The sequence below is a fragment of the Prionailurus bengalensis genome, chromosome B4, assembly GCF_016509475.1.
Source record: "Prionailurus bengalensis isolate Pbe53 chromosome B4, Fcat_Pben_1.1_paternal_pri, whole genome shotgun sequence".
NCBI classification, from domain to species: Eukaryota; Metazoa; Chordata; class Mammalia; order Carnivora; family Felidae; genus Prionailurus; species Prionailurus bengalensis.
In genome coordinates, this window is record NC_057358.1 from 34,056,920 (window position 1) to 34,081,063 (window position 24,144).

General features: G+C 42.6%; 1 protein-coding gene across 1 annotated transcript; it reads right to left on the reverse strand.

Annotated features, from left to right (window-relative positions):
• Window positions 1-204: 204 nt before the first annotated feature.
• Window positions 205-19,037, reverse strand: TUBA8 (tubulin alpha 8). Its single transcript, XM_043561494.1, has 5 exons — window positions 18,905-19,037; window positions 8,732-8,954; window positions 6,862-7,010; window positions 3,785-4,465; window positions 205-516 (listed from the first exon to the last, which is right to left on the reverse strand). Exons 1-5 carry the CDS (start codon window positions 18,905-18,907, stop codon window positions 223-225), a joined length of 1,350 nt encoding a protein of 449 aa, XP_043417429.1. The 5' UTR covers window positions 18,908-19,037; the 3' UTR covers window positions 205-222.
• Between the last annotated feature and the right edge of the window lie 5,107 nt (window positions 19,038-24,144).

The window sequence follows — 24,144 nt, forward strand, 5'->3', positions numbered from 1 at the left end:
ACTCAGTTTTTTCATGACACAAAACTACTTTTACCCAAAGGAGGGTCTGAACAAGTCAGCATCCATTTTCAGCCCAGTCACTCATAGGCACTGGTGTCATACACCTTATACACAGAAATTAGGCTAGGTACAGGAGTGTAGTCTGTTACTCTTGGAATAGTTAAATGTGCTTTGAGTGTATCAGCATAAATAAAGAGACACAACCAAGGGGAATGTGTATATTTAAAACTCCTCCCCTTCATTTTCTTCTTCAAATGAATCAGTCCCCACTTCTTCATAATCCTTCTCCAGAGCAGCCAGGTCCTCCCTGGCCTCAGAAAATTCTCCTTCTTCCATTCCCTCTCCAACATACCAATGCACAAAGGCTCGCTTGGCGTACATGAGGTCAAACTTGTGGTCCAGGCGGGCCCAGGCCTCTGCAATTGCCGTGGTGTTGCTAAGCATGCAAACAGCCCGCTGGACTTTGGCCAGGTCCCCTCCTGGTACCACCGTGGGTGGCTGATAGTTGATGCCCACCTGAGGAACAGAGAAAGAGGAGGGACAACAAAAGAAAATGCAGAGCAGCCAAAGGACAATTCAAAATGGGGTTATCTTGGTAATATGATGTGGTAGCAAAACACAGTCATGGGTGTGGGGATGGGAGCAGGCCTGGATATGAAAAGATAGAATCAAAGGGTTGAAGAAACAGAGAGAGGTGAGTGTTGAAGATAAATCAAAAGTGAATGGAATTGAGTACAGGCAAACTCAAGAGGAAGGGCTATGAAATCTAAAACTGCAAAAGACTAGCTGGAATTTAAATAAAAACTTAGAAAAAAATAAAGACTATGAAAGAAGAGGAGAATAGGGATGGTATGAGGTAAAAATGTAGTGGGGAGATTCAAGGAGACAAATGAAGGTAACGAATGAGATCAATATTAACGGGGGTGTACAATACATGGTTATCTTGAAAAGGAAAATAGATCCCCTTTTAGAGGCAAATTAATTTCTAGGCTTGAAGTTTATTCTTTTCCACGTGGTCATCTAAAGTTTTCAATAAATTTAGGGAAATTTCTCTGCCAAGGGTAAAGTGCTGTTTAAAAGATCATGGAAGTGAGATGCCTGGGTGGCTCATGTCCGACTCTTGATTTGGCTTGGGTCATGATCCCAGTTGTGGGATTGAGACCCACAATGGGCTCCACGCTGAACCTGCTTGAAATTCTCTCACTCTCTCCCTCTTTCCCTCTGGCCCTCTCCCCCATTCACACTATCTTTCTCTCTCTCTAAAATAAAAAATAAATAAATAAAAATTAAAAGATCATAGAGATATTCCAGAGCAATAAATTTAAAAATTCAAAAGGTCTTGGGGATTAATGTTAGCCAGTCCCCATGTCTCAGGGGAGTAGGCTTGTTAGAAGAAAAGCAAGGCCTTCAATCAAAGAAAGTTCATTAAAACCCTTGCCTGGACAAGCCTACTTCCCAAGATCTGGTAGCATGGCAAGGTTCTCCAAGCTAACCCTAGCCCAATCTAATGTTAGGGGTACTATCTGAGAATCTCCCTTCTCCCCACACACATACCCCAAACCAAAGTCAATCTCAGGAACTGTAAGCAACTGAAAGAAGTCTGAGGGAACAAACTGTGATAATATCCATAGGACACTGAGAACATAGTAAACCCAAAAAATAGCTCTCCTACCCAGGTCATCATGCCTTAAGTGTCAGCCTCTTAAATTCATAGCTTTAAAATATATGTCTTCTTGAGAGATGTAGGTGGGAATTGCAGCAGTCTATATAGCCAAGGTGGGTAGCCCATTATGAATTTAGAATTATCTTAGACAAAAGTAGCTCTTGGTGGTGGAGGTGATGCTAAGATAGGGCAAAGGACCAAAAATGAGAAAGGGAAGGGCAATGAATATAAACTTCACTGCATCACATATTTTGCTCAATCTGACCCTGACTAGAAAAAAACTTTGTGTCTGAAGCCAACTCTCCTCTCTCAAACAGTAATTATTCCTTCAACTGATTCAAGTAGGGACAAACACCCTTGGGAAGAATGCAAGAGGATGAAATTCAACAATCATATGCTTTTCTGAAAAGCAGCTAAAGATGCTGCACTACCTATCTTTCTGGACATAATCCCCAAACTTCAGCTTAAAATAAGAGATAGAAAGAGGGGCATCTCCTTTTTGTTAACTTCCCCACCACCCTCACATCTCGTTTTTTTCTTTTTTCCTATTCATTTTCCTACTAGCTTGTTTTATTGTTTGTTTACATTTAAATTTTTTAAAAAGAACTCCATATTTTGGAAGATCTTGATTGTTTTCACAGAATGACCAGAAATGACCCATAAAAATAGGTGTAGTCTTGGGGTGCATGGGTGGCTCAGTCAGTTAAGTATCTGACTCTTGATTTTAGCTCAGGTCATGATCCTAGATCAAGCTGCACTGACAGCACAGAGCCTGTTTGGTATTCTCTTTCCTTCTTTCTCTGCCCCTTCCTGACACTCACATGAATGCACACTCTCTCTCTCAAAATACATAAACATTTTTTTAACGTAAGCAACATTATTTTTAAAAATGGGTGTAGTCTAGAGGAAAGATTGTGTATGTAGCTAGGAGTATAGCAGTTAGGAAGAATGCTACCAAAGGAGATTAGCTAGATCAAAGCCTCATAATGCAAACAGGTCAGTCAAGAGACTGGCAAATGGTGCCTTGTTTTTGTAAGTCCCACCAGGAAAATACAGAATGCTCATCTCTGTATCTCTACCAACTGGTACATCAACCCCTGGTGCTGAGTAAACCTCTGAATTATTAAAGGCATGACTGGGAGGTTACTAATTAATATTAATGCAAATGATGATAATTATTTTGATAGCAGAATCTGATTAAAGACTATAGGAACACAGGACAAAGTGGTCAAGCAGTTCACATGCACAAAACCAGCTGCATGTCTTGCCAGTGCAACTCAAAGAAGTGCCTTCTAACATTCAACATTCACTAGTCCTGAGATCCATGGGTCTTCCCTGGCTGTTGTATCTCCTTACTAACCCTCAGAATCTGGCATTTTCCATACTGTGGACACCTGATCTACAACAGGCTTCCTCAGCTTCTGCTTACTTCTAGTTAATGGGAAATGTCAGGGCTTCACAAAATAAATGAGTCACAATCCTATAACCATAAAATTTCTTCCTCACTGAGTTAAGACTTACAGGGTGAACACTTACTTTTTCAAGATAAATTGGGAGAGAAACACATCTTTTATTAAAGGATGGGATTATATCTCTCTGATAATTTGAATAATTTGGTTAATTACATTCTCTGATCTATTACCAGATTTCATCTACCTCCACCCATTCATCCTGTTCATCGCACTTGCCCACATGTGTTCTTTCTACCCTGTACACTCCTCCCTATTGTAGAAAAGCTCCTTTCTTCCTGACCTTTGAGATGCTTATAGATGTTAGGGTAAGAGCAGTAGGAGACTTCTCCCTACTATAGTAGTACCCCTCTGAATACTGCAATTGTCCTCTGCTCTCTTTTCTTTTTTTTTCTCTTTTCATAATTCTTTCAAATAAAGTTTCTCCTTACCTAAAATGTATGAATGAATGAATGAATGAATGAATGAATGAATGAATGAAATTAATGCTATCTTTGTCTTAAGCCCCTCTCCCCATATCATCCCATGAAATCTGAAGATCCCATGGAATTGTATGCCTAAGACCCTGGAATTTATACATCCTCCTTTCCCATCCTTGGTAATCTTCTGCTTCTCTAATTGTCTACCTCCTCCCTAAGTCATCAGCTCTCACCTTGAAGCCTGTGGGACACCAGTCTACAAACTGGATAGTCCTCTTGGTCTTGATGGCAGCAATAGCGACATTCACATCCTTAGGCACGACGTCCCCCCGATAGAGCATGCAGCAGGCCATGTACTTGCCATGTCTTGGGTCACACTTCACCATCTGGCTGTTGGGTTCAAAGCAGGAGCTCGTTATCTCAGCCACAGAGAGTTGTTCATGATAGGCTTTCTCGGCAGATATGATGGGTGCATAAGTGACCAGTGGGAAGTGGATACGGGGGTAGGGCACCAGGTTGGTCTGGAACTCAGTGAGGTCCACATTGAGGGCCCCATCAAAGCGGAGAGAGGCAGTGATGGAGGACACAATCTGGCTGATGAGGCGGTTGAGGTTGGTATAGGTAGGGCGCTCAATGTCTAGGTTTCTGCGGCAGATGTCATAGATGGCTTCATTATCCACCATGAAAGCACAATCTGAATGTTCCAGTGTGGTATGGGTTGTCAGAATGGAGTTGTAGGGCTCCACAACTGCAGTGGAGACCTGAGGGGCTGGGTAGATAGCAAATTCTAGCTTGGATTTCTTGCCATAATCCAGGGAGAGGCGTTCCATCAGCAAAGAAGTGAAGCCAGAGCCAGTGCCCCCACCAAAACTGTGGAAGATCAGGAAGCCTTGCAAGCCAGAGCAGGCATCTGTCTGGAGAGAGTAGAGAAGGGGAAGAAACCAGAGGACATGTTTATGAGAATACCCTCATGTGAACAAAGGCAGGCAATCCTCTCTGGCTGCCCCACTCCACTCCTCAACATTTTTATGTAGGTAAAATTGAAACAGCCTTGAAGAAGTAAGATAAAAGGAGATGGATTGATCTTGGGAGGACTAGCTGAAATATATAGGGTGGCAAACTGCACATGTACATGCTACAAGGTATGTGGAAGTTTCTAGCCCAGTGGCTTGGTTGAACCAGGAATAAGAGTTTCAGAATGACAGTGGTTAAAAACCTTACTCTTTGAAAGCCCCAACTCCTTCTCCATTTTCCCTGCCCTTGTCATTGGTTTTGTGGGAACTGCCGATTATTTATTTCAGCCCAGTCTTGAAAGCTGGCTCTGGGTACCAATTTCAGAAATATAAATGGAATCAGAGAACCTGAGTTTTAATATCAATTTTACCATTTCCCAGTTGTAAAAACGTGAGCAAGTTATTGAACACCTCCAGACTTCTGTTTCTTCCTGACTAAAGTAGGGCAATAAAAAATATTCATCTCACAAGGATATTGTGATTATGAAATGAGATAGCATAATATGTTGAGCAAGGACTTGACACATAGTAAGCACTCAATGTTAGCTCTTACCAGAACTAAGTGAATTCAACACACTTTTCCAAAGAAGACATCCAGATGGCCAACCAACACATAAAAAGATGTTCAACATCACTCATCATCAAGGAAATACAAATCGAAACCACAATGAGATACCACCTCACACTGGTCAGAGTGACTAAAATTAACAACTCAGGAAACAGCAGATGCTGGCAAGGATGTGGAGAAATGGAAAACCTCTTGCACTATTGGTGGGAATGCAAACTGGTGCAGCCGCTCTGGAAAACAGTGTGGAGGCTCCTCAAAAAATTAAAAATAGAACTATCCTACAACCCAGCAATAGCACTACTGGGAATTTATCCAAAGGTTACAGGAATGCTGATACATAGGGGCACATGTACCCCAATGTTTATAATACAGCGTTCAACAATAGCCAAATTATGGAAAAAGTCTAAATGTCCATCAACTGATGAATGGATAAAGAAGAAGTGGTTTATATATACAATGGAATGCTATTTGGCAATGAGAAAGAATGAAATCCTGCCATTTGCAGCAACGTGGATGAATCTGGAAAGTACTATGCTAAGTGAAATAAATCAGTCAGAGAAAGACAGATATCATATGTTTTCACTCATATGTGGAACTTGAGAAACTTAACAGAAGACCATGGGGGAAAGTAAGGGGGAAAAATAGTTACAAACAGAGAGGGAGGGAGGCAAACCATAAGAGACACTTAAATACAGAGAACACACTGTTGCTTATTGGAGGGTTGATGGGGGGATGGGGAGAGGGGAAAATGGGTGTTGGGCATTGAGGAGGGCACTTATTGGGATGAGCACTGGGTGTTGTATGTAAGTGATGAATCACTGATTTTACCCCCAAAACCAAGAGCACACTCTATACACTGTATGTTAGCCAACTTGACAATAAATTATATTTAAAAAGAAAAGAAATAAATAAAACTAATTTCAATTATGAAAAAAAAAGGAACTAAAGGAATTCATACAGTCTTAGAATTTTCCCATTGGGTATGATCTATGAAACTGGTTCTGAACTTTTGGGGCCCATAGACAGCTTTGAGACAGACAACCCCTATGAGCCCTCCACTAAACAGAAAAAGTGAACATATACAAAAATTTGGTATCTTTAGCTCTCCAGAACCACTAATCAAGTCCAAACATTTCCATTGTAAAGATAAGGAAATGAAAGCTCAAACAGACAAAGTGACCCACCCCACAACTCAGAACTTCCTAGTCAAACCAACCTGATTCAAATTCTAGTTGTGTGACCCAGGCTAAATTATTAAACCACATGCCCTCAATTTCTTCATCTGTAAAGTACAGGGAAGTGACTTCCTTTGTATCATTAAGGGAATTAAGTGAAGGAATATATTCAATTGACATTTGTAATGTCATTTGTAAGTGCTCAAATGCATCAATGATCTCTTCCTCTTTTCTTCCAAGCTAAATTCTTTGTTAACTTAGGCTTCCAACAAGCAAACATCAAGCCTTCCTTATACTTAGAATTTCCCCCAAACACTATCATAGAGCATCAGTAAGAATTAGTAGAGCGTCAACCTATAGGGTAGTCCATGATGTCCAGGTGGAGGAAGAGGCATCATCTTGTGAATGTTTCTTACAGAGCACAAGCAGAAATTCCCAAATCGTAGGAGTTCTGTCCTGTAGCCAGGGGTCATAGGCCTCCACTAATCCTGTTCAGGCTTAGGCTTATCCATCTTAGCTTGATTTACCAGATCCTCACCTTTGTTAATACTTACCAGCTTCCGTATGCGATCCAGCACCAGGTCAATGCTCTCCTTGCCCACTGTGTAGTGGCCCCGGGCATAATTGTTAGCTGCATCCTCCTTTCCTGTGATCAGCTGCTCTGGATGGAAGAGCTGGCGGTAGGTTCCTGCCCGAACCTCATCTACCAAGAGATGGAAACTATCAACTCTTCCAACCTTGTTTCTAGAGGAGATGCATCCCTCCCCATTAAATAACATAAAACACTTTTCTGGGCCTCCATTTCCTCTACCTATAAAACTCTACTGAGGTAAAACCAGACAACCCCATAATAAATCTGCAAAAGCTTAAAAGAATGCAAGAGTAACATAGGCACTAATAGAACCAGAAGTCTGTGACTCAAGGAGGCAAAGAGAAGACAACTGCTCTGCTGGTTGGAACTTTTCAAAGCCTTAGATTCACAACGTTCACAAAACACCAAAGTTGATTGCCCCTCCTTCTTTCCACTTTCACCCCTCAGTCCCTTTTGTTTTTTCTTTCATGCTACAAAGTTACCCAAAACCTGAACTCAATTTCACTTGCATTAAAATGTCCCAGGGAGGGGTACTTGGGTGGCTCAGTCAGTTGAGCATCCAACTCTTAATTTTGGCTCAGGTCATGTCCCCAGGGTCGTGGGATTGAGCCCCACGTTGGGACTCTGTGCTAAGTGTGGAGTCTGCTTAGGATTATCTCTCTCTCTCTCTCTCTCTCTCTCTCTCTCTCTCTCTCTCAAAAAATGTTCTAGGGATACAAAGAAAGATTCAAGGTGATCTCTTTCAACAATAGTCTCACCATAACCTAATATATGTCAGGCATTAGAGATATTTTAGAATGACAATGAAGCAGAGCTATGCTCTAGGTTCTAGAAGAGTAGGAGTCCTAGAGAGGGTGGCTATTCTGCTCACCTCCAAGGATCTACACAAAGTGGACATATGGCTGACCAAGATGTATCAAGCCCCAACTGCATGCCCTCTTTTATTCATAGTTCCTCTACACCCCCCCAAGGAAATCACCCATATGCACAGTAGCCTGGTAGGGTAATCTGCACATTTTGTATTTGTATAAAGTACAAAGTACAAAGTACAAGATTGTCTACCTGTAGTCTGTTGCCCCTAGAAATTAGTGTTCAGGCATTACAGACATTTGCCCAGATATCTCTGTGAAACTTACCCATCCCTTGCTTGGTGAGTCAGCCTTGAAGCTGAGGAAATCCTGATGTTGAGCTAAGGATTGACTCAGGAGTCAGACCCAGGGGGAAGTGATGGTGGGGGCAGAGGGGGATTTACAGGAAAGGTGAAGCACCAAAAATCCTGCTCCAACACAAGTCAGAATTCTTGTTTTCTATGATCCAAAAGAGGTTCAGTCTAGAACTACAGCAACCTCTGGCTATAAGAAAATATGTCATCTGTTATTCTATTTTGTGTGCATGATACTACAAGGTTACACCACACCCATGAGAAAAGACTGTAATTATTATAGAATCAGAAACCTATACTTTGGGAAATGGACTATTTGGAGACTTCTTATAATTTCTAAAATTATTTTTTATTTTTTTCTCTTGGTTTATAGTAAAGAATCTTGACAATTTGGATCTTTCTCAGCAGATTTAAGGGGGTTAAGTACAGGGTATTTTGTTCTGCATAGGTTAGAGCTGTAATGGGGGAGCAGGGATCTGTGATTACTATTGTGAGACTCTACAAGACTGTGGAGATTTCAAGGAGGTAACAGAAGTCATGTGCAGTGGGAAGGTTCTGGTTGAGCCACTCCCATCTTGCAATTAGAGATTCTGCTTCCTTAGCTACCATGAACAAAAGCCTCTGCAGCTTCATGTTGTTTTCTGTGGAAAGGATCCTAGCCCATACTCACCGACAACAGTAGGCTCCAAATCTACCATAACAGCCCGAGGCACGTGTTTCCCATTGCCAGTCTCACTGAAAAAGGTGGTGAATGAGTCATCGTCATTGACCTTGCTGGCCTGGACACCAAAGGTGCCATCTGCCTGGATGCCGTGTTCCAGGCAGAAGAGCTCCCAGCAGGCATTGCCAATCTGAACTCCTGCTTGACCCACGTGGACTGATATGCACTCCCGCTGTGGAGAGAGTGAAGAATCAAGGTCAGAGAGTCCCAGGCCTTGGTCATGCCCTTGTGCTATATCCTGCACATCTGAGGACTTGTCTCTCCCTGGCATTCAATCCTCAAGATCTCCATCCCTCCAACCATGTCATCTAGAACCAGATGGGAGTCTGAAGTGTCAAGTGTCTGAGCACCACTGCATGTGGACTGAGACTTGGCTCTGACGAAGAATCACAGTTTTGTGATTTGCTCTAAAGTTTGTTTTTAGGGTTTTCCTTTGTGCCAAGAAAAGGAAAAAGGGCAGCTGCACTGATAAAACAAGAGGCTCATTCCAAACCATGAAATTCCTATACTGATGAAGGAGGTCAAAGGATGAACCAATGATAAGAGCAGAAACTCTGTAAATTCACTACCATACACAGTGGCAGCATTCATATTCATGCCTAGGCCCTAATCATCCTGGACAGCATCCTCTCTCTCTATACTCTCCCCATCTCCCTCCCTTCCTCTCTTGCTCTCTCTCTCTCTCTCTCTCTCTCTCTCTCTCACACACACACACACACACACACATACACACAGAGTCTCAGAATATCATAGAGCAGATAACACTCATGGAAGGAATATACTTTCTAAGTAGGTATCATGTCTTTAGTGTTCTGGTTATAAATGTAGGATGAAGAAAGGATTGTTACACCAGCAAGGAAAAATTGGGAGTGTTTAAATTAGGCTCTTCCTGAACTGAGAAGTTGGAGATTTTCTTTGTAGCCACCATAACCTGCTCCCTTATCTATGTCAGGCCACATATTAAAGCTGACCTTTAGAAAGTCCTTACTTCCTGTTACTCTGGCGTGAAGCCACCACAACTTGATTTGTCCTAGTACTAATAGTTGAGGATGAGGGTGTGTGTGTGTGTGCATGTGTGTGTGTGTGAGAGAGAGAACAGAGAGACAATGAATATGTGTGTGTGCTTGTGTAAAGAAATTGACTATGGGGTTTTACTAGGAGGTATGGCTTCATCACCTCCATATATCCCAACTGTGAGGAAGCAGTGGCCAGCACAAAGTGGCTCTGTGCCCATGGTGCCCGCAAGAGCCTAGCAGGGAAGCATGTGCTTGGTCTGTGTGTTTCTATTCTTATCCATGACGCAACCTGGCATTTTCTAGCACTGAATAAACCAAGCCAGGAGCAGAGCCTCCAGAGAATGTGGCTGGGCATTGAAACACATGGAGTCAAAGGGAACTTGGAGGTTCTCTGGGCATGGGAGCAGGGCAGCTACCCTAAGTAACACCTCAAAAATCCAGAGGTGTTAGGACCCATTACTCCCTAATTCAATTTTAGAACTGTGTCCCTACCCTACACCTGTCTCTATGCCCTTGCCTTAGGGAGCACAGAGCACAGATGTTCACAGCAGCCAAACTGGAACATAGCCCTATCTGGGAATACAACCCAGCTATATTTCCATGAGTCTGGTGGCCAGAGAAAGGCTTCACTCACAAAGTTGTCCATACCCCAGGGTTTGAATTTTGCCTTCACAATTTACTTGCTGTGCTGTGTGAATTTGGCTGAGTTACTTAACTTCCCCTCATCTTAAAATAATAATTTAGCCATGATTATTGTTGTTTTGCCTTAGCCATTATCATTTTCTTTATGATACTACCTTGTAGCTTTATTCTCCACACAGAGGAGGCACAGGTAGAAAGTTAGAGACCTTAGGTCCCCATTCCACTCACCTTTACTGTGAGGTTTATTTTCTGCCTTCACCTTATGTCTCAATTCAGACCTTAAAAAAGCACCCTACACCCAGGAACCACCCCCAAATCAGTGTAGTATCAATCAGTCCACATCTTTCACATCCATGAAGACATGACTTCCTAAGGAGGTGTCTAAAACTGAGGGGACATTGGAGAGGCCTAAAAGGAGTCTGATCCTGTGTATCATCCTTCTAGGTGACAGCATTCTCTGTGGCTCTGACACTCAGCCTTCTGAACCTTGCCCCCCACCCCCAACCACCACTACACTCCAACTATCTTCTGGGCCTATCTGTGATGCTGTCTGCTTTCCAGTCAGCCTTCCCTTCTGGAACACCCTGAGATTTTCCAGCAAGAACACAGGGATATTTCAGAAATATCAAAGATTATATGAGGAAGAGTAAAGGCTCTTTGGGACCAGAAGACTACCAATATGTTGATATCAATGATATCATCCTCTTTTGATATCCCCTTTAATATCACACACACTAATAAATATGCCAGTCTTCACAAAATCTCTCTCTCTCACACACACACACACACACACACACACACGCCTTAGGAAGAGCTATTTTCCCTGTTAAGATAATTTACAAGAGTAATTAGAAATATAAAATAGACTCCAAAATAACTGACAGTCTTCCAAAACCCAAAAGTGGCTATGCTAATCAAGAGAAAATGAAAATCCCCCAATGCCATTCCCCACTAACAGAACCAGAGCTCCTGGGAGAAATAAAGAATTCTAAGTCTGGGGCAAGCAATGTACAAGATGAGCCCAGAAAATTGTATGGTGCCTGAAAGCACAGAAGCTAACATAGACTAGGGTGATGTCAAAAGTTATCTCAGAATCAACTTGAAGAGGCTCCCATTGCCAAAGATGAGACAATATGAGCATCAAAAAGAAAAATAATGGTACTTGATTGAAACAGGGTATATATGTAAAAATCCACAACTCCTTGGGGTGCCTGGGTGGCTTATTCAGTTAAGCATCCAACTTTGGAATTTGGCTCAGGTCATGATCTCATGGTTCATAAGATCCAGCCCCATGTCAGTCTCCACTGGCAGTGCAGACCCTGCTTGAGATTCTCTCTCCCTCTCTCTCTGCCACTCCCTGGCTCACTTTCTCTCTCACACAAAATAAATAGATAAACATTTTTTTAAGTCCACAACTCCTTAGTGTTATTTAAAAAAGAAAACAAAAATAAAACTCATTTGTGCCCATTCAAACAGCCTTGTTGATGAGAGAGAACTAAAGAATCCCAACTAATCAATGAAAAGGATATTATATCAAGAAATGTTGCCACATTACAGTTCCTAATTACATAATTGATTTGGACAAGGATGCCAACACCATTAAGTGAAAGGCTGATTGGAAAAGAATTGAATATTCATATAGCGCCAAAGAATCACTGTTACTTACAGGTTACGGGGGTGGGGGGAGGTAACTAACAACAGTTATCAGCCTAACACTGGGATCAATCTTAACACTACCAATAGTGAGAAAACCAGACATTATAGACCTCTTGATGTGATGCAACATAACATACACAACACCACCCATGAGGGGTTCTTGTCAAAAATACTCAGCCTTAATCTATTGAACACTTTAGATTTAGTTTCCGCACTTTAGAAAACACAAGGATCAGAGTGATGTTAAGTGGCATCATGAGAAAACAGTAAAATAAATCCAGAAGTTGAAACATTCTACAGGACAACTGATCCAATCTTTTCAGTTCATGAAAAATAAGGATGATAGAAGAGATCATATCTTTGTTCCACATCAAAGGAACTTAAGAAACATAACATTCACATGTAGTATGTGCACTTTGCCTGAATTCTGTTTTGAACAAATCAAAATTATTTGGGGAACAAATATAGAAATTGATTAATTTTGTTAAGCATGATAGTGAAAATGCAGTTAAATATGACAATTTACTTATTTTTAGTAAGTAAATTTCTAAAGCATTTGGGGCAAAATGTCAATAAGTCTGTATTTTACTTTAAAATACTTCAATAAATACAGCAGGCAAAGTAAATATGACAAAAATTATTATTATTATTAAAGCTAGCTAATAGATGCATAGCTCCATTATAATGCTATTCAATAGCATTTGAAAAGTTTGAAAATTTTCATACTAAGAAGAAAATAATTAAAGAAAGGAACGAGGAAGAATGGGAGTAAGGACTCCACTCACCATAATTACCTTATCCTGAAGGGATCAGGCTCTTCCTGTCCCAGTTCACTTGGTCACTTATTCAACTAACATTTACTAAGAACCTAATTTATCAGAGCACTGAGCTATCCTTCTCCAGCCACTCTACCCAATCACCATCCCCATCTTCCTGCCTGGAAGTTCTACATAGATAAACACAGAGTGGACCCAGGCCTTAGGAGGCCACCTATCATGTCCAAGAAAGGTCACCTACCTGGGATAACCAGGGACATTTTGCCAACTCCAAATGTTTAGGATACTAGAATTAGACTGGCCTTGTGGATCACCAAATAGGATTCCCTTCCCATTTCACAGATTAAAACTCAGAGGCTCAGAAAAGTAAAAGGACAGATTCAAGATTTCACAGTTCTTTAGCAAGAGCCCAGACTGGAATCCAGGTCTTCTGACCTCAGCTGAGCTGTTTCTTTTACACCACACAACCTCCTGCCTCACTTGCACTCTGAACTTCCAGGGCCCTGGGTTGTGCCAACATCTATATCAATGCAAGCCTGATAGTGTATAGCCAGGCCAAGCTTGTATAGCAAAACTCCAAACAGAAAAAAAGCTCCAGGGAGAGAGAAACTGAGAATGTCTTATGGTGGTAGCCTTTTTGAAAATGGGTCATCCTTCTCTGACAGAACCAATGATCTGTTTCTCAGGGCTGGGTGTGCAAGGGGAGGGAGTGGGTTGAGGTACAGAGTAAGCTGACCCAGCAGAGGATATTTAAGTCATACATTTGCTCCAAACTCAGATTTCAGGTTCCCCTCTCTAGCCAATCAGAGCTCATGCTTTCTCTCACACACTATTTCTCTCTCTCAGTTCTATTTTGAATCTGGGCTTATAGAGCTCAGACCACTTCTGCGCCCTGGGTATGCTGTGATGGAAAGGGGGTCTCCTGTATGCTACTGGACCTCTCTCCCAGCAATTTAGGGGGTGAAGATGAGGGAGACAGAGAGACCTAACAGAGGAATTCCTTTCCTCAAGAAAAGTATGACACACCCTAACACAGACCTAGCGCTGGGATAACTACAAAAGTTACCCACTCTGTCCATTCCTGCAACAAATATTTATTGTGTTATTATGTACAAAAAGGTACCAAAAGGTACTGAGCTAAGCCCTACTCATCCTATTCATTAAATTTCACTTCTTACAGGAAGTCTGGAAAACCACAAAGCAGCAAAGAGCCCCTACTATGTGCTCCTGCAATCCTCGTCTTCCCTATTGTTGCATTTATCATACCACATTATAGCTGCTTATTCAGTTCTGTGACTTTCCTAGCAGAGAGAGTAAGTTCTATGAGGGCAAGGGACCCTTGTTTATCCACTACATCCCCAGCATCAAGCACAGTGCTTGAATGTACTGGGTGCTCAATAAATATATGAATGATTAGAATAAGAACTCTATCCTGGGGGCCAGGGGGTGTCTTATAATCTATTTGACAAGAGAGTAGCCAATGCCTAAAAGACAATGGGAGTTCAAAGGAGAAAAAAACAACTCTGGCTTGGTTTCCTGGAAGAGGAATATTTGCAGAGACCTTGACGAATTTAGACATGCCAACATGATCATTTTAGTTGGGCTTAGGAGCGTGGTGAACAAGAGGCAGGAAATTTTAGGACAGGTCTCGCCAACCGCTCAGTTAGCCTGAAGTGTCAGCTCATGAAAGGCAGAGTAGATGAGAAATCTGTGCCACCTACTATCATCTTCCTTTGAGAGGGGAGCCTATGTTTTGCAGAACATCAAAAAAGAAATTCTAGAACTTTACAGCCCTTTTATAATTCCACTATAAGAAATCTTTTCTTATATCAATCTTATATCATTTCTATTTCAATATTAGTCATTCCCTTTTGTTTTATTGCCAAAGGACTAAGATCAGCTCTAGGATCCTCTGTAGAAGGAGGTTTTGTAGCTTCAAAAGTTATTTTGAAGTACCATAAAACAGTAAAACTGGCATATTGTCTAGGAGAGGAAATAACACAGACCAGCAGTATATGCCACATGAAAATCTGAGACCAGTCCACATCCCCTGACTACCAATGTGGTCAAATGTCACACAGTTGCTTTCAGGAAGCATATTATTACACCAGATTATGTCTAGTTGTCAGGCTGGGCTAATAAATTACCTATATTTTAGGATCTAGGTCAGAGATAGCAAACAAAAAGTAGATCCACAGTGTTATGGAGGAATAATTAAAGAAGAAATATTATTTGTAAAAGATTGAATTATCTCTGCTCAAAGCCCTTCAATTAGAGCACATTTGGAATCCCTCAGAACAAAGAATAGATAGCAAGCCAGAAACAGTAAGAACAAAGACTTGACCTAAATTAACATCAGTAAGTGAAAGTGGCTCAAGAGAGGCGACTCAGATTATAGGTACTGCAGTTAGGGCAGCAATAGGGATGACATAGACCAACTTTAAGAGTAGCAGGCATGTTTGGTAAGTAGACTCCCAGCATTAGAGAGACATTAATGTCAGAAGGCCCTTAAGCTTTAGCTGACTTCGGGAGCAAGTGTGAGAGACAGTTAAAGAGTTTTAATCTGATGTACACTGCCCACTCCATTTTCCCATTCTCCTCCACAGTTCATTATCTGGGACAAATTCTAATAGCAAGACACAGACAGAGGAAATGTCAACCACAAAGGCCACAGATAGCACAACTGGTCCCTTGGTGGCCAAAGGGAAAAGGAGCAGTTGGTCTACTTCTGCCCCCAAGATTCCCACCCACCCCCCTATCACTGGTCCTGAATTCCCCAGCTATTTCCCCCTCAGAACTTATTTTTAACTTTTCATCTTCCTCTCAAGGTCACTCAGGAGCACTCTCAGAAAAGACACTCAGCAACAGCATTAGCCATTTAGCTCAGGGCCTGACCTGAGCTTGGAAGCTTCCTATGAAAACTCCTCCTCATTTAACTGGCACCTTTGCCCAAGCCACTGCCAAAGGAAATTCTGTTCATCTGGCTCCTCTGCTGTTCAGAGGCATGTACCCCACTACCTCTGGGGAAACCTGCACTTTGTGATGGGAAAGGCAGTGCAGCAGTGACTCCAGCAGTGCTCTGAGGTCAGAATAGAAGTACGGACCCTGCAAAGCTCAGCCATGCCTGCCTGCAAGGGGGCAGTTGGCAGAGGACTGCAGACACGGAAGCAGTGTCCACCCCACCCCTATTCTCCCCTCCCCTCTAGCTGTCCATTTTTGCCATGAAACAGGCTCTTTGTTGCCACTTTATGCCTATTCCCATCCAAACTGGTGCTCCCCAGTTCAGAAGGAATGCAGAGAAGGAGGCTATGCTGCAGATGTTCTCACCTCCCAAAAAAAACACATACACTTTCTCTGTGCTCTGGTATCCTTGACATGGTCTTGGCTTGGGGCACTTGACCAGGAGTCTCCATAACACTTTTCCTAAAAGATGTCATAGTCTCAGTTCCCAGGAGAACTGCTCACTGGAGGGATACTAGGAGCAGATGGGAATGCTCAGTTATAGGATTAGTTATACATTTCTTACTCAGAACCTACAGAAATGTTGTAGCTAATTCTTCTTAACACAGAGGCTGACTTCCCCCCAACCCCCACAAGGGAAGGGGAGCCTGGGGATTGGGTGCCTGAAACTTAACCTGTTGGAGGAAGTGAAGCCCTTCCTGCAAGGGTGGGATTCTTTGGGTTCTAGGTTTATTAGATGTGTCGTTCTAGCCTTTAAGGAATGAGTCAAGAGATTTTTAAAAAGAGGTTCTATGAGTGGGAAATGGTCAATAAGTGTTTTCCCATTAAGACAATGCTATCCATGTGATTAAATATTTTAAACAGAACCTGCTATATAAAAGTCAGTTTCAAAATAAAAGATACTCTCTTTTCAAAATATTCAACCACAGGTTTTCAGTTAAGCAGCCACTTTTAAAGTACAGTTTTACTGTTTAGAATTTTTATTTCCTGGATATTTTTAGAAACTTGCCTATTGAAAATACATCAAAGTTTGCTCACAGGGCCACATTTTTACAATCCTTGACTCCCTTATAAGCCTACTTTAGGCTCCACACTGAGAGTCACTATGGCATTCAGGTCAGTATTAAAACATGCACGAGAAAGCACTTTGAAAATTAGAAAACACTACATACTAGACATAAATATTAAATATCAAATCTTGAGTATCCTGCCTAGGATTTGCTTCAAAATAATGGGAAGTGAGCAAAGGGGGAACAAATATGAAGCAAAGACTTGTCATAAGTAGATAATTGTTGAAATTGAATAAGGCATATACAGGAGTTCATTATACTGTTCTCTCTCCTTTTTATATGTTTGAAATTCTCCACAATAATCCTGAGAAACTTAACAGAAACCCATGGGGGAGGGGAAGGAAAAAAAAAAGAGGTTAGAGTGGAAGAGAGCCAAAGCATAAGAGACTCTTAAAAACTGAGAACAAACTGAGGGTTGATGGGGGGTGGGAGGGAGGGGAGGGCGGGTGATGGGTATTGAGGAGGGCACCTTTTGGGATGAGCACTGGGTGTTGTATGGAAACCAATTTGAGAATAAACTTCATATATTGAAAAAAATAAAAAATAAAAAATAAAATAAAATAAAAAAGAAATTCTCCACAACAAAAAGCTTAAAATAGTAAAGCTAGGGGTAGCCTTGCAATTTGAGCCATAACCCCTCTTCATTTTGCAGATGAGAAAACCAGCCCAGAGAGGTTAAATGACCTTCCTGAAGTCACATAGCTAGCTACAGAGCCAAGAGTCAAAATTCTCCTCTGGGCTTCTTCTTTGGCCTCACAGCAGGGGCATCAGGCAGGAGTGGATTCGTTTGGCCACTATGGCCCCCAAGTTCTTCAAGCTCCCAGGTGTGTCTGGGAGCATGCTGGTGAGAGGGGGCTGCTGGCAGACCTCTAGCTAGGAACAGCAGAGCTGGAGCCAGAGCCAGAAGGCCCTGGGCACTTTCCAAAATGCGCAGAAGCCAGGGGAGGAGGGGAGTTTTCTCGTCACTGACACCTAGAGCAAGAGTGCCCAGAGAACCTGACCTTGGCTTATGAGACTTGCTTATTCTGTCCCCCTCCCCCACCCAACCTTTCCAACCTACCTCCCCGCTGCCAAAATGTCAGGGCTCTGAACAAGGAGGTTCTGGGTTTTCAGGCGTTCTGGGAAGTGGATTGGGGACGAATTTACCCACCCCCGGGGCTCCAGGCGGCCCGGGGCGGGAGGAGGGGAGGGCGGATGGGAGGGATTCTAGAGGGTCTGGAAAGCCCCTCTCCAACGAGTAAGATCTGCATCTGCAAAAAAGGTAGATGTGGGGGAGGGAGAAAGGAGCCGCTGCTGAACCCCTAACCACGATAGTAAACAAAAAGAGAAGTGTGAGGTCCCCTGGTCTTCCAGAGGGAGACTTCTGTGTGCCAAAGTCCTTCTGACTTTGACCGCTGGAAAAACGGGAGTTGGCGTAGATGCCAGGTGTCTGGGAAGCTGAGCGCGCTCAAGTTTAAGTGCCCCAAACCCAAGCAAATGTCCAGAGACAGTAAGGAAAACGACCTCAAGCCTAGGGAGACTGTGACGTCTTAAGTTCTCTGTCATATTCTGGGGCTCTGTCACATTTCAATGTGTTTAGGGACTGACTGCACCCACTCCCCTAGCAGCCCGTGCGCAGCCCACCCATCTGGAATCCCTGGACTGTCTCCTACTTAGCCCACTCTAGTCTCTGAGCTGCCTGTCTGGGGATCCCTCAGAATCTCACCTCTTCTGCGCCGGCTTCCCATGTCCTCCCTCTCCTCACCTGTGTGCGCAAATGTCCCTTAGGTCCCTTTGAGGGGCGACTTGTCCCAGGTCTCTATATCTAGGGTACTGACACGGGCTGCCGTCCGCCGGAGGGTACGGACCCCGCGACCCTGAGCTGACACCCCAGGAGACTTCAAGGTTTGCAGATCCAAAGCGATGGATCCGTTAGCCTCCGCGTAGATACGGCTCTCGGCTGGGTGCCAGCCCTACGCCCCAGATCCCCGGCCGGCGGCCCCAGGCCCTGGAAAAGCTCACCATCGCGGCTGCTCTCCTCGCCCGCTCGCCTCCCAGCTGGGCCTGCCCACCCCAACTGCTCCAGATACAGCCGCCTCCGCTGTTGTGACACACTGGGTGGGAGGGGGCCAGGGACAGACATGCTGGGCCAGCAGCTGCCCTGCAGCATCACAGTGCCCAGGGAGGGGAGGGACTGGGACAGATCACAATTGCTCCTCTCCGCCCACCCACGGCTCAAATCTCTGGGCACCCGCGGTGGCCCCGCCCCGCCTCTGGGTCCAGCTTCGGCTGGGTAGAGCACCATTCCCTTCGGCTGTGGGAATAGTGAGGTTGGGTTCCTAGAGGCTCCAGGAGGGAGGCGGTCCTATTACCAAAGGCACTCCTACACTCTGTAAGATTGGCCATTATAATTCCAGCTGCTTAGGAAAGAAATGTAAATGTGCTGCTAGACAAAATGTTCGCCATTCCCCCAAACTTTCATTGTCTTCCAGCTGCCAAACACCAGCTGCCAGGAAGGACTGACCCAGGCAGGAAAGGCACCCGGTTGGGATTTAGTTGACTGCAGTCACCCTAAACCCAGGAGACTGCTGGGCTCATTGGAAGGAGGAATAGCTCCAACCTCAGCTCTGCTTCTCATGTGCCTATGCCTGTGCCTGAGCAAGTTGTTGAGCCTCTGCTCTGGTAACCTGTTTCTAGCTCCATCAAAGCCCAGGTGGTCACTGGAGAATTAAATGAAATAACATGCATAAAGCCATAAAGCTCCTGGTATACAGCAGGTACTCAATACTAAAGCTGTTTCTGTTTCTACTGCTCTGTGTGCATGACTTTCACACCATTATTTTCAAATCTCTTTCTTGATCCATTTATCATTACTCCCTCTTCCTACTTGTAAGCCCAGAATGTACAAAATGATGTCAGGGTTCTGGCTGCCTCTTTGCCATTGTGGCCTTTTGGTGGCCACAGTGATGTTGAAGGGTAGTAGATTTCCCCTACTCTCTAGATGGAGAGGGCAACTGGGTCTGGCCTTGGTAGGAGCCCCTCTCTTTATACTTCATATTTTGGCCACATTATTAAACCTCCATTCACTTTCCCCAGCAGAGGTCAATCCCTGCTGAAATATGAAATCCACTCTCCCATCCCACTTTTCCCAGGCACCTGACAACCAATCATCAAGTCACTCCAAGCAAATTCATAGCTTTTCTGCAAGAAATGAGCTGCTTTGACTAGAGTACTAAATTTTACCCACTATTAAATTATGAGCTGAACTGTTGTTGTCTGTCTTATAAGATCCTAAAAACTGAGAATCATGATTAAGCTAACTCCCAAGCACATGGTAAATGCTCAGTAAAGGCTAATGACTATTACTAATTATATATTTCTTTCTCTCCTAAATTCCCATAGCATATTCCATTACTTCTTCTGTTATGTTTATCCTTTTCTATGTTGGATTCTAGATATGTGTGAGTGTGCATGTGTTTAAACATTTCTACAAATAGGAACACCTTAAAGGCAGGAGTTATGTTGTCCTCCCCATCAAAAGTAGCTAGTTAAGTGTATCAAAGTTGCTCAATAAACATTGCTGAATAAACTGATTTTTCAAGTTCCCTTTGTGAACCAGCAAATATATTATGAATAGGTTCTTAATGTCTCAACATAGATAATGACAATACTAGTGATTACAATAGCAATTTATTGCTTTTCATTATCATGATGCCCTTTGAACTCCATCCTCTTTCCCTTTATTAGGTTTGGGATGGAGGAAGCCATGACTACTCTATAAATGCTAGATTGTGCTTCCTAATTCCTGTGTTGAAGCCCTAATCCTCACTGTGGCTGTATTTGGAGATAGGGCCTTGAGGGAGGTAATTAAGGTTAAATAAAGTTATTAAAAGTGGGACCCTAAACCAATAGGACTGGTATCCCTATAGGAAGAGGAAGAGACACGAGGAGTGCACATACACTGAGGAAGGCCATGTGAGGACACAAAAAGGAGGCTGTATATAAGTCAGGAAGAGAAGTCCACCAGAAACTGACCCTGCTGGACTTTAGTCTTGGGTATCTAGCCTCCAGAGCTGTGAGAAAATTTATTTCTGTTGTTTAAGCTACCCAGTGTGTGATATTTTATTATGGCAGCTGGAGCAGACTAAGACAGTGACCTTAGAGTCTTTGAAATTAAAAAAAAAAAAAAATGCTTGCTTCCTTTTGGTTTTTAAGTCCTCTGTCTTAATTATTTGACTTGTGGCAACCCAGATCTCATTGATACTTCCCCATCCCACTTCCATCCTATGCCTTAGCCCTGAGTAAAAGTTTGAAAAGAAGGAAGGACATGTTTTTTTAGTCCCTGTGATGATAATTATGTGTCACCTTTACTGGGTCACAAGATTCCCAAATATTTAGTCAGGCATTACTCTGGGTGTGTCTGTGAGGGTATTTCTGAATGAGATTAACATGTGAATCAGTAGACTGAGTAAAGCAGACTGCCCTTGATAATGTGGTAGCCTTCAGCCAATCAAATGAAGGCTTGAATAGAACAGAAAGACTAAGAGAGAATGGCTACCTACCTGACTGCTGAGCTGGGACATCAGCCTCCTGCTCTTGGACTAAAACTACTCCTTCAGTTCTCCTGGGTTTCCAGCTTGCTGATTGCATATCATGGGACTTAGCAGCTCCCATAATCACATGAGCCAATTCCTTAAGTAAATACTTCTCTTTTCTCCTCTCTCTCTAAAAATGATAACAGTACTAGTGATTATTTTTATATTTATATTTACATTTATGAGAAAACAAGTTCTTATTCATCATAATTTAGGCTTGGTAAAGAAATTACTTCACATTCCGGTTACTACCTGTGAGTGTATTTTGTCTTGCATGAATTTTTGGGCTGTGAAGTCACATTCTCAAATATAATCATTATTGTGATAGTCTAAAGAGTTGAGCCAATTCCATTTGAATAAGAGGTAAGGTAATTTCTATCAATCATCCAAGAGAAGAGTTAGTCTTCATGATATTTATATACTTATTATTTATACAATATTTATTTGTGCTTATTATTTAATACTTGCTGACACTGAGCCAAACACAATGCTAAGGGTTTATCTCTTTTGCTCCTCACCACAAACCTCTGAAATTAAAATTTTATTATTCCATTTAACAGATGAAGAATCTGAGAATTAGAAATGTTAACTCAATCCTGATCACAACTGTTAAGGGGTAGAAAGGGAGTTTGCACTCAGGGAATCTGCACCAGAGGCTAAAGTCAAATGTTTAATTACTACCTATAAACTGGAATGGGAAAGGCAGACTGTAGGTAGAGAGGGCTTCTCCTCCTTCTCTTAGCTTAGACTTTGAGAGTCCACACATCTAGGTTGGTGCTCCCAGAGATGTGTATTAAAGGTAGGGTTTCCCATGTGGAAGGAGACTAGGAACTTGGAGAAAGAGCTGGAAAAAGATCTGTTAATATCCAGGCACCTACACTGCTGTGAGCCTGTGCATTCCAGAGAGCAGACTAGATTTTATAATCAGATTATCTAGATTTAGGTATGCACCACATTTATTTAACTTTGGTTATTTCCTAGCCTTAAGTACTCTCAAATATACATATTAATATTCCAAGCTTGTTTCTCATATGCTGCCAGGCACTAAGAGAAAAGAAGGATGGGCATTTTGGCCACAGTAATCACAGATGAAATGGTTCCCCTTTGAGGTCTGCATGGTTGTGGCCACCATAATCATCAATAGACCATCAAGGAGAAGGTGAGACAGGACAAATTTGGAGTCACACAATCCAGTTTACCCTTCTCCCAGACAAGTCTCCTTTCAAAACCAACCTTAGGGAATCTGGGTTGTTTTTTTTTTAAGCTGGGGAAAGCAACATTTTCCTACTGGCCCTGATTCTTCCCCTGCTCACACTCCTCCCAACAGGTTGATGCCAAAAATGGCAACTTTCAGGACATCATTTCCATAACTTTAGCTTTAATCCCTCTTAAGCTCACCTCTCCTGGAAGTGACATCAGTCAGCTACATAGAATTCAGCGGAAAGATGAGGCAGTGAGAATGTGAGGCAGTGGGCACTTAGGCCTGGGGGTGCACTTAACAAAGTGCAAAGAACATTGAGGTGGGGGAACTAAGAAAAAACTCATCTCCCTGACAAATTGGCTCAAGCTGATTAGAGGCCAGTGCTGAAGCCCTTACCCTCATTGCATCTAAGTCTCTGTTACAGCTCAGGTAACCACCTTCTTCAGCTGCCAGCCCCTAAAAAAACATCAACAGATCTGTGTGGGGTAAAGTAGCACCATAAGAAAGATTAGGCGATTGGGTCATTATCTTCTCTTTGAGGCCTTGTTATTCTGTATACAGTTAATTCTTCACTTGTTAGATATTTACCTCCTGTCAGATACTGAAACTATTGATTGAATTATCTCTTTTTTTCTATCCAGTTCTTTCTTTTTTTTTAATTTAATGATTTTATTTATTTATTTTTTTAATATAATTTATTGTCAAGTTGGCAAACATACAGTGTGTACAGTGTGCTCTTGGTTTTGGGAGTAGATTCCCGTGATTCATCGCTTACATACAAAACCTAGTGCTGATCCTAACAAATGTCCTTCTCAATGCCCATCACCCATTTTCCCCTCTCCCCACACTCTGTCCACCCTCAGTTTGTTCTCTGTATTTAAGAGTCTCTTATGGTTTGCCTCCCTCCCTCTCTGTTTGTAACTATTTTTTTCCCCTTCCCTTCCCCCATGGTCTTCTGTTTCTCAAGTTCCACATATGAGTGAAAACATATATCTGTCTTTCTCTGACTGATTTATTTCACTTAGTGTAGTACTTTCCAGTTCCAACCACGTTGCTGCAAATGGCAGGATTGCATTCTTTCTCATTGCCAAGTAGTATTCCATTGTATATATAAACCACATCTTCTTTATCCATTCATCAGTTGATGGACATTTAGGCTCTTTCCATAATTTGGCTATTGTTGAAAGCTCTATAATAAACATTGCGGTACATATGCCCTTATGTATCAGCACTAGTGTATCCTTTGGATAAATTCCCAGTAGTGCTATTGCTGGGTTGTAGGGTAGTTCTATTTTTAGTTTTTTGAGAAGCCACCACACTGTTTTCCAGAGTGGCTGCACCAGTTTGCATTCCCACCAACAGTGCAAGAGGGTTCCCATGTCTCCACATCCTCACCAGCATCTGCTGTTTCCTGAGTTGTTAATTTTAGCCACTCTGACCGGTGTGAGGGGGTATCTCATCATGGT